The following is an 11,175-nucleotide window of genomic DNA, read 5'->3' as shown; positions in this document are numbered from 1 at the left end:
TTCATCATTGATCATTACATGAACTCTCACTATCAACAATTTGCTTAATGCAATCGGGTATGTTATCAATCCATACCAAACTAGTCTATAAAGATAGACTTTCCTTAGCTAATAAATGGGCAACATCATTATTTGATCTATTTGTATACTGTACTGACCATCCATTTCTTTGCTCTAGTATAATTTTTATATCCTCAACTAGACTACCACAAAATGATAGCTCTTCTGTAGCCGAGTTAACTGCCTGAACCACCACTTGAGCATCCCCCTCAAACAAAACCTTAACCAACTGAAGCTCTCTGCACACTTCCATGGCCCTCCACAGAGCATATGCCTCAGCTACCATAGGTGAATCTATGTGAAACTTTTGTTCTTCAACAGCCACTAAGAAGTCTCCATCCTCATCTCTCATAACCACCCCTATGCCCACCTTCCTTTCCTTCTTTCTGACTGCTGCATCCCAATTTACTTTGACATAACCTGGTCCTGGTTTTATCCACCCTTTGGTTATTGTACCAACCTCCTTAACCCTGTTGTCCTTTGCTTTAATCAACTGTTGAGCTTGCTGAAATTCGAGAATATCATTCTTTGCTGCTCTTAAAACTTGACTTGGAGCTTTAAAGTTATCCTCAAAAAGGCTTTCATTCCTCCTCAGCCATAACCCCCTCATAACTGCTGCTGTGACTTCCAGTTCATTTTCATCAAGTGAGTCCCTTAATTTTCCCCATAGAACCAGTAAATCAGCTTCATTTGACTTCATCTTCTGCATTTTCTTTAAATGTTCTGACCATACATCACAAGCAGCTGGGCATTGCCAAATAACATGCATCATTGTCTCCTCCTCCCTTTTGTATATATGGCATAAAGGATTACTAGTAATCTTTCTTGCAAAAAGATTTCTTTTTGTAGCCAGTAATTCATTTGCTGCTTTCCAAAAGCAAATTTTTATTTTCTCATGAACATTTAACTTCCATAAGCTGTCCCATCTCCTTCTTCTCTCATTTTGCATAGAAAAACCACCACAAATGGCCTGCTTTCTTTCCTTTTCCAAATGATAGGCACTTTTTACTGAAAACAGACCTTTGTTTGAGGGTCCCCATATCATCCTATCCTCCACCCCCATCCTGCTCAGTGGCATATTGCGTATATGGTCTGCTTCCACTTCATTGAAGATGGTCCTTATTAGAGGCTCATTCCATTGCCCTTGCTCAGTGATCAGTGCACACACAGAAGCTTCTCTGTCTAGTATTTTAACTGGTGACTGCACCATGCCTGATGAAGGTAAGGCAAGCCATCCACACCCCTATATCTTGATCTTCTCCCCATTTCCCACCTTCCATCTCAGGCCCTCTTTTAGTAACCTCATAGCATTCCACATGCTCCTCCATATGTAAGAAGGCCTATGCCCTAGCTTAGCTATCAAGAGGGACTTTCCTTTGAAATATTTTTCTTTCATGATCTTTGCAGCCATACTTTTTTCATCTTGAAGTAATCTCCATCCCTGTTTGGCCAATAGGGCCATATTGAAGCTCTCTAAGTCCCTATAGCCCAGCCCCCCTAATCCCTTCTATCTTCCCATTCTTTCCCAGCTACACCATTGTATACCCTTCCCTGATTGGTGGTTGCCCTACCAAAACTTACCCAACATGACATTGAGTTCCTTGCATAGCTGCTTAGGGAGTTGGAAAACACTCATGGTATACATGGGCACTACCTGGAGGACTGCTTTGATTAGCACTTCTTTTCCTGCTGCAGAAAGGAAAGAGTTCTTCCAATTGTTTATCTTCTTCCACACTTTCTCTTTGATACACTTGAAGGCATTGTACTTGGAACTTCCCACAACTAGAGGTAAACCCAAATAAGATTCATAGGAGCCTCTCATTACAGCTCCACCACTCTGCATGATTTTTCTTTTGTCTTCCTCCTTAGAGTTAGAGCTAAATAAAACTGCAGTCTTGTCTTGATTCATGAATTGGCCTAAATCTTTCTCATACAGCCAAAGAATACCCTTGATCTTCTCCCATTCCTCATACTTGGCCCTCCTAAATAAAATGCAGTCATCTGCAAAGAGTAGGTGGTTAATTCTAGTCCCTCCCCTCGAAACAGTTACACCTTTAGTCTCCCCTATCTGGTCTGAGAAGTTTAGCATGGAGCTAAGTCCTTCAGCACATAATAGAAACAGGTAAGGGGTTAGGGGATCCCCTTGTCTCAACCCTCTTGATGGCATAATCTTCTCTCCTGGCTTCCCATTAACAAGCATTGAATATGAAACTGAAGACACACATTTCATAATCAACTCAATCCAACCAGAATAGAAACCCATTTTCACCATGACAACTTTCAAGTAAGGCCACTCAATCCTATCATAGGCCTTTGACATGTAGAGCTTGATGGCCATATTCCCTTGTTTCCCCTTCTTTTTCACTTTCATAGTATGCAACACCTCAAAAGCTACTAGAATGTTATCAGTGATTAATCTTTCAGGTATGAAAGCACTTTGATTAAGAGAGATGATGTCATTTATCACTCTTTTTAATCGGTTTGCTAAAACTTTTGCCATTATTTTGTAGGCCACATTACACAGACTAATAGGTCTGTAGTCACTAGCCATTTCGGGTTCTTTTTTCTTGGGAATGAGGGTAATGTAAGTATAATTAACAAGAGAGGATAGAGAGTTACCATTCAACCAGGCCAAAACTGAGTTACTGACCTCTTTTCCTACAAGGTGCCAATATTTCTGGTAGAAACAGGCTCTAAAGCCATCGGGCCCAGGTGATTTGTAAGGTGCCATGTGTTTAATGGTAGCCTCAACTTCACTTCTAGTAAAGGCTTTAGATAGCTGTTCATTCATTTTGCTAGTAACAAAAGGGTGCAGGTTCCTTAAACAGAGGTCAATATCTTCACTATCAGGTTCTAAAGAAGCAAACATCCTCTCAAAATAAGCCTTGAAAGTCCTTGCCAGTTCTTCTTGCTTGGTATATTTTCTATGGAGTTCATCAGTAATTCCTTGAATCCTGTTAACCCTCATTCTCTGGTTTGCACTATAGTGAAAAAACTTGGTGTTTTTGTCTCCAAGTTGATACCAATTCACCTTTGCCCTCTGCCTTCACTTCAAATCCTCCTTTGCCAACATGACTCCTAATTCCTTTTGAAGGTCTTTTATAGCTGCTGTGTTGTGACTGTCTTTTTGTTCTTGTAGCCTTCTCAATTGAGCAGTCTTTTCTGCTAGAATCTTTTTTTGATCAGTAACCATGAGCTTGCTCCATTGAGAAAGGGCTCCTTCTATCTTAGCCAACTTGTGTAAGATCTCCATGGTAGGTATCCCATCTCTGTTGACTTCTTTCCAAACTGTTTTGACAATTTCTTCACAATTACCATCAAGTGCCCAACTAGTTTCAAATCTGAATAGCTTCTTGTATCTACCTCCCAAGCCTACTCTCAAACTCTTGTTCAGCAAGATGGGCCTATGATCTGAGCACCTGGCCACCAACATCTCCACCCATCCTTCTGTATGGTTGTCCATCCATTTTGAATTGGCAACAGCCCTATCTAACCTTTCTTTAGTAAAAGTCTCATCTTCATGCTTGTTGCTCCAGGTGAATTTATCCCCTCTCCAACCCAAATCAAACAAACCCCCCTCCTCTAGCACCTCTCTAAATCTGACCATCTGTCTTTCTGGTCTTTGTTTCCCTCCAAACTTCTCATCATGAGCTAGGATCTCGTTGAAGTCACCTAGCACACACCAGCCCCTATCACTCTGTGGTTTTAAAGAACTTAAAAGGCTCCATGTTGCTTCTCTTAAACTAGAATCAGGCTGTCCATAGAAGCCTGTTAACAACCATCTCTCTGCACATTCTGGTTCTTTAATCCATACACTTATATGCCAAACAGAAAAATTCTCCACCTCAACTTCTATCATATGGTCCCACATCATTATCAAGCCCCCTTTCAACCCTACTGCTTCAACTACCATGCATCCCTCAAATTTTAATCTTCTCCTTAAACTCTCAGCTTTTGTTTTCCTCAACTTTGTTTCCATCAAAAACACAACACTGGGCTTCTTATCCTCCACCATATGGCAGAGATCCTGAACTGTCCGAGGGTTCCCAAGCCCTCGGCAGTTCCAACTTAGTGTTTTCATGGGGACAGGTGGGGCTGCACCACAGCCTCCACCAATTCAGTTGAACCTCCCACCTGCAGTTCAGTAACACCACCAACCATCCCCTTAGATTTTTTCTCTACTCTTTCATCCTCCTCCTTGTCTACCCCTGATCTCAACATTCTTTTAGAGGGTGAAAAAGATGCTGTGGAGACCTCCCCTCTCTTCCCAATCTCTCTTGCTCTTCTTTTCCAAACCCCCCTCCCCTTACCTCTTGTAACCACTTCACCCGTAGCATTACTCTCATCCACCCCATCAGGCTCCTCTACACTTTGTTTTTGGAACCCCTTTTTGACCCCTATGCCTTTACTTCCTTCACCTTCTCCATGCTCCACTTGCTCTCTTAATATGCATTCCCCTTCACCCTCTACCTCTCCCTTCTCTTCACTTACTTTCATGTTGGATAATGCAAGCTCTTGAGTGGCAGGGACACACACCACTTCAGATTCTACTCCCCTATCCTTTCCTTTTTCTATCCCATTCCCTTTTTCAGAATTATCACTCCATCCCTCACTGCAGATTCCTTCTATACAAGCAATCATTATTTGCTCCTTATAACTCCAACCTTCATTGTGTTTAGACCTATTCCCAGCTCTTAACCATACCCCAAACTGAGTCTCACCAACCTTCTCCCCCTTGCATCCTACCTCCTCATGCATTATGCAACCACAATGAAAGCAAAAGTGAGGTAGTTTCTCATACCTCAAAGGGATCCAGTGGCTTCTCCCCTTTAGGTTGATGGTCCTCCCTCTAGCCAGTGGTTTCAGAATATCTATCTCTATTAGTACTCTTAGATAGAGACCCCATCCACATCCATCAACTCCTGTCTCAACCTCAATGACTCTCCCAATCGTACCACCTACCAGTTTCCCCTTGTTTTTGTTCATACATTTGAGCGGCAACTTAAACATTTGTATCCAAAACCTCTCTGTATTAAACTGCATCTTATGTGGAGGGATTCACCCATCATAATCCTGTAGCACAAATAGATGATCATCGAAGAGCCAGGGTCTGCCCTCCAAGATTTTATGCTTGTCTGTTACACTGCCAAATTCAACCACGAAAGTGTTTGGCCCAACTACATGGAACCTTGCCCTTCTACTAATCCTCTAGATTTTTGCCATAACCGATTCAATCACACCTTTGTTTATTTTCCTCTCAATCCAAACCTTCCCTATCAGGCATATCTCCTCTTTGAATTTGATTTCTTCAGAGCCTTCATCATCCAACTCGATATTCAGAGCTTCCTCCTCCGATAGTCTTAATTTCTTCCACCGATCCTCTATATCGTTCATCATACCACTGCTATTTTTGTTCTTCAGGTCCCTCTCCCTTGAAAAAACTCCCACAAGAACCTTGTCGTGCTGAACACTGTGGGCCACCACACTCTGCCTCAAGTCTGCAGCACAGAGAGCAAAACCGTTATGTTCCCTCACACCCCACCACCACAAATTCTATTAGAATCTTGGTGGACCCCACTTCACCTCTTTTCCTAGAGAGGAAAACGAGAGAAGACTCCATAGACCCTTGTTAAGGGGGAAATGGTTGATTTTCAATGACCAAAAAATCTAGATCTCTTTCAAGTACGAGAGATTGCAGAGTTTTTGCTTCCAATGTGGTACCTTGTGTCATAAGGGGAAGAACTGTATAAGGCAACGCTATGAACAACAGGTGGATGAGCAAGCACCTCAACAATTTGGTGCTTGGCTCAGAGCTCAGCTTATGCACAACATCTTCAATGGCCACAAGTATGGTGGCACTCAAGGTGGCAACCAGCATCAACGACATCAAGAAGGCTAAGGACAAGGTGATAGGGAGAAGACTAGGCCAGAGAACCATGCTTTCAAACAGGAACTTTTGGCACCAAAGCAGGATGTGACTAAAACAGAAATGCAGGAACAAGTCCATGGAGTTAGTAAAAAGCAACAAGAAACTAGTGAGACCCTGACCAAGGAAGATAATACAGAACATACCTTTTAGCCTCCCAATACAAGACAGCTAGATAGTCAAATTCTTAATAACTAGGAAACAGTGTACATGCACGAGGTGGCCATACTGGAAACTGAACATGAGGTACAAAACGCATCATCTCTCTCAAATATGGAACTGGACCCTGTCACAGCTAAAGGGTCAACTGGTGATCAGAATGCAGGAGTAACCAATTCAGCTGGAACCAACAAGGAACTAGTTACTTGTGGAGAACTAATCGATGAAAAATTTATTGACAAAAAACTAGACAAGGAACCAGTAAAGGGGACTAAGGAACCAAAGGTAAGGAAATGGAAAAGGCTTGCTCGAGGAGGGGTTGCTCATGATGAAGATGGTGGGAGTGACGCTTTGGAAGACATATCAAACTACCCTTATAAATGTCACACCAGAAGTAGCCTCAAGAGGAAATTGCAGTGAATGATATTAAACCATAACATCAAAAGAGAAAGGATGATCCCAATGAGAACCAAAACACAATGGCAGAGGTTGGCTTCCAGCCCTGCCACCAAAAATGAGCCTTTTAATCTGGAACTGTCGAGGGCTTGGGAACCATCGGTCAGTTAGGATCCTTAGGAAACTTGCTAAGGAAAAGAGCCCTTTCTTAGTTTTCCTAGTGGAAACTAAGTGTAGTAAACAAAGAATGGAGGAAGTCAGAAGGTGTTTGAGAATGGATGGATGTTTTGCGATCGATAGCTTGGGCATGAGTGAAAGCATTGTCCTCTTATGGAAAGAAGCATGGCAGGTCAGAGTGATTAACTATACCAAATGGCACATTAGTGCAATGATCAAGGAAGAGGTTTGTTACAAAACTTGGCAATTTACTGAATTTTATGGCCACCCTAAGATAGCCAAAAGGAAAAGTAGTTGGCAATTACTTGAGATGCTAAAGCCTTTATCACCAATGGCTTGGTTGTGTGTAGGAGACTTCAATGAAATTTTGCATCAAAAGAAAAAGCAATGGGTAGCTAGTAGACCTTACAACCAGATTGAAGCTTTTAGACAAGTTATTGAGAGATGTGGACTTAATGATGTGCTCCACTTGGGACAACAATTCACTTGGTCCAACAATAGGAGGGGTAGGGAGTTTACTAAGGAATGGATAGACAGAGCAATGGCCAACAAGGAGTGGAAAGAACTTTTCAAAGAGGCTACATGTACTACTCTAGCAACAGTAAAATTTGACCACTCCACCCTCTACATTAACAAGAAGATCCCTAATCAATGCAGGAAAAGGTAACCTAGGCTGTAGATATGAAGCTGCTCAGGACTTACATGAGGACTGTCATAGCATAATGGCAAATGGCTGGAGGAGCATCAATTCAGGAGGTGCAGTAGTCTATACAGTGAGACAAAAACTACAAACATGTCAAAAGGCCCTTCAAAAATGGAGGAAAAAAACACAGTAAGAAAACCACAACCCTACTGCAGAGACACTAAAGAGAATAAGACACCTTCAGAACACTAGTACTGGCTCTCATGTAATAGAAATGCAACAGCTCCAAAAGAAAGTGGAAACCTCTCTAGCAACAGATGATTTAAAGAGGCACCAAAGGGCAAAGCAGCATTGGCTGAAATTTGGGGACAGAAACACACATTTCTTCCATCAGCAAACCTTCCCAAAGAAGAAGACCTAATGCAATTAGAAGCATAGAGGATCAACAAGGGAGAGAAGTTGCTGACTAGGCAGGTATAGGTGAAGTATTCACAGGTTACTTTTCCTCACTCTTTACTACCTCCTATCCCACTGGCTTTGATGATTGTTTGTATGCCATGGAGTCAAAACTTACCATTGATATGAAATCTTGGCTCTCAAAGTCTTTCACTCGAGAGGAAGTAAGAGCTATAGTTTTTCAGATGAATCCTTTAGGTTCACCTAGACCTGATGGTTTTCTAGCACAATTTTATCAAAAATACTGGGAGGTGGTGGGTGAGGAGGTGTTTTCTTATTCCCTCCAAGTCCTCAATCAAAATGGATCCCTCCTAGATGTAAATGACACTTATATCTCCCTTATTCCCAAAGTGAAAAACCTCAAGAAAGTAGCTGAGTTTAGACCAATTAGTCTTTGTAACATATTATAAACAATGGTGTCGAAAACTCTTGCTAACAGAATGAAAGGTATTCTCCACAACCTTGTTTCCTTGAATCAAAGTGCATTTGTCCCTGGTAGACTCATTTCAGACAATATTTTAGTAGCTTATGAAGCCCTACACTCCATGAATTCAAGAATGAAAGGAAAGAGAGGTTGTATGCTACTAAAACTTGATATGAGTAAGGCATACAATAGGATAGAGTGGAATTTTATAGAAACTGTAATGACAAAGATCGATTTTCCATTAAGATGGACTGGACTCATTCAATCTTGCCTTAACTCAGTATCCTACTCGATTTTGGTTAATGGGGAACCACAGAGGAAAGTCATGCCCTCAAGGGGACTTTGACAAGAAGACCCTATGTCCCCTTACATATTCATCATGTGTGCTGAAGCCCTTACCTCACTCCTAAATAGAGCTGAACAAGATGGACAGATTACAGCTATACCAATTGGAAGAGGCCCCATCACAGTTAATCATCTATTTTTTATGGATGACAATGTACTCTTCTATCAAGCAACAACTAAGGAGCTCTCATGTGTCCTCAAAATTCTTGAAGTTTATGAAAAGGCATCAGGTCAGGTCTTGAACAAAGATAAATCCACAGTCTTATTTAGTAAGAACACTAAGACAATGGATAAGACCCAGATTTTGCAGCAAGCAAGATTTAAGGCTACCAGCAACTTTGAGAAATACTTGGGGTTACCTGCTATAGTAGGGAGGCAGAAAGTGGCAACGTTTCATTCACGCATAGATAAAACTTGGGCTAGGATGGCAAATTGGAAGAATAAACTTCTTTCAAATGCAAGTAAAGAAGTCCTCTTAAAAGCAGTGCTACAGGCCATTTCCACTAATGCAATGGGGATTTTTCTAGTGCCAACCTCGATCACTAACAAGCTGAACCAACTTATCAAAAAATTTTGGTGGGGCTACAACGAGGATACATCTAAGATACAATGGGTTAGGTGGAAACAACTCAGCTACAGCAAAGAGGCATGTGGTCTTGGCTTCAGAGATTTCAAAAGTTTCAACCTTGCTTTGCTAGCTAAACAAGGGTGGAGGATTTTACATAATCCATCCTCTATAGCTGCTATGGTTCTTAAACAAAAATAGTTCTCAAAGACTGGGTTGTTAGATGCTAAATTGGGGTCAAGGTCTTCCTTTGCATGGAGAGGCATGTGTGCAGGCTTGGAAGTGCTAAAAAAAGGACCCATGTGGAGGGTGGGAAATGGGAACAAAATTAATATATGGAAGGACTGCTGGATACCCTCTTTTCCATCAAAAAAAGTAGTCTCCATTCGACCAATTGATTGTGAGTGTGAATAGGTAAGTGATCTTATTGACACTGACCTCAAAACCTGGAAGCATTCTCTCATCTAGGAGCTACTCTCCCCATAGGAATATGAAGCTATAAAAACAATACCCCTCAGCATTGGAGGAAGGGAAGATAGGATGGTATGGCAATTCACCACCAATGGTCATTATTCAGTAAGAAGTGGTTACCATCTTCACAAACAAATGGAAGATGATCTTCAAGGGGAATCATCTAGAAAAGCACAAGTCAAGCATTTATGGAAGAGAATATGGAAGCTAAGGACCACTCCAAATGTCAAACAGTTCATATGGAAAGCATGCAGCGAGGCCCTACCAACCCTAGCAAACCTGAAGTGAAGGAAAATTGTACAGGAAAGTACATGTTTCATCTGCACACAAGCCCTTGAAACCTCGAGTCATGCCTTATGGAGTTGTTTGCTACTCAGGATGTATGGAACCAAAGCTACAGAAAGGTCCAAAAAATGACCTGCCATAGCGACCTGTTCTTTGACATTTGGTCTACTCTAGTAGAGAGCCTAGGTGATGCTGAATTAGAGGAGACTGTAGTTACATTGAAAAGAATTTGGACCAGAAGGAATGACCTCTGCCATGGTAAAGCTTTCACTCACCCTATAAGAGTATACCAGCAGGCCATAGAAGAATTATCTACTTTCAAAGAAACCACTAGAGCATCTAAGAGGGTAAAGAGATAGGTTGCTCCAGTTGTGCATAAGTGGTCTAAACCAACTCAACATCATTTCAAACTCATATGGGACGCAGCTGTCAAAGCAAAGGAGGGTAAAATTGGGATATGAGTGATAGTCAGAGACTACCAAGGCCAGGTTATTGGTACTGTACGTGCTCAAAGGCCATTAAGAGGGAGTCCCTTTCAATGCTGAAGCATATGGATTATTAACTATAGCTGTGTTTTGCAAAGAGCTAGGACTGCAACAGGTTTGTTTAGAAGGTGATGCTAAACAAGTAGTGGATTTGTTGCAAAGCCAAGCTCTGGACTGGAGCTTGGGGGGATGCCTTATTGAAGATGCAAGAAGGGTGCTGAACTCTAGTATCAACTGGATAGCAGCTCACATCCATAGAGAGGCAAACATGGCAACCCACCAACTTGCAAAAGCAGCTATCGAGCTGGCAGAGGATGTTTATGATATTGAAAACAGCCCAACTTGTATTTTGTCTATTGTACACAAAGAAATGATGTACCAAGTACCTCTATGTCACTTTGGACCATAGATAGTTATGTTCAATTGTTTTCATGATTAATGAGATCAGTCTTTCAAAAAACAAAACTACCTCGAAGAAATAAAATCACACATCTGGCACCATAGTGAGTGATAACACTGACTATGCTGACAGACTAAAACCTATACGATTAGTCGATTTATGAAAACTTACGCGGTTCTCATGAGGTTCCTAAATTCTATAGAAATTCCACGATCGAATTTCTATCGGGCTGTTACACATCAAATGATATAGAGGGGATAACTTCTTTCACTCTTCCTTTAGTAGGGAGAATGTTCCAAAATATTTTCCATAAAAACAAGTTGTGACTTTCATGTATATTTAGACTCCAAAGAGGCTTGGAAAGAGTTCTTGTTGGACTATGG

At 41.5% G+C, this 11,175-nt stretch overlaps 1 protein-coding gene across 1 annotated transcript; it reads right to left on the bottom strand.

Annotated features, from left to right (window-relative positions):
• Nucleotides 1-3,106: 3,106 nt before the first annotated feature.
• Nucleotides 3,107-4,141, bottom strand: LOC122289257. Its single transcript, XM_043096237.1, has one exon. The coding sequence runs from the start codon at nucleotides 4,139-4,141 to the stop codon at nucleotides 3,107-3,109; it is 1,035 nt and encodes a 344-aa protein (XP_042952171.1).
• Between the last annotated feature and the right edge of the window lie 7,034 nt (nucleotides 4,142-11,175).

This window comes from Carya illinoinensis, chromosome 12, assembly GCF_018687715.1.
Source record: "Carya illinoinensis cultivar Pawnee chromosome 12, C.illinoinensisPawnee_v1, whole genome shotgun sequence".
In the NCBI taxonomy this organism is placed as follows: Eukaryota; Viridiplantae; Streptophyta; class Magnoliopsida; order Fagales; family Juglandaceae; genus Carya; species Carya illinoinensis.
Note: the sequence above shows the minus strand (reverse complement) of the source record. Positions and strands in the feature narration are given on the sequence as shown.

Excerpts from the sequence above, each read along its gene's own strand:
- LOC122289257 (XM_043096237.1), bottom strand. The coding sequence starts at position 4,141 with ATGAAAACACTAAGTTGGAACTGCCGAGGGCTTGGGAACCCTCGGACA.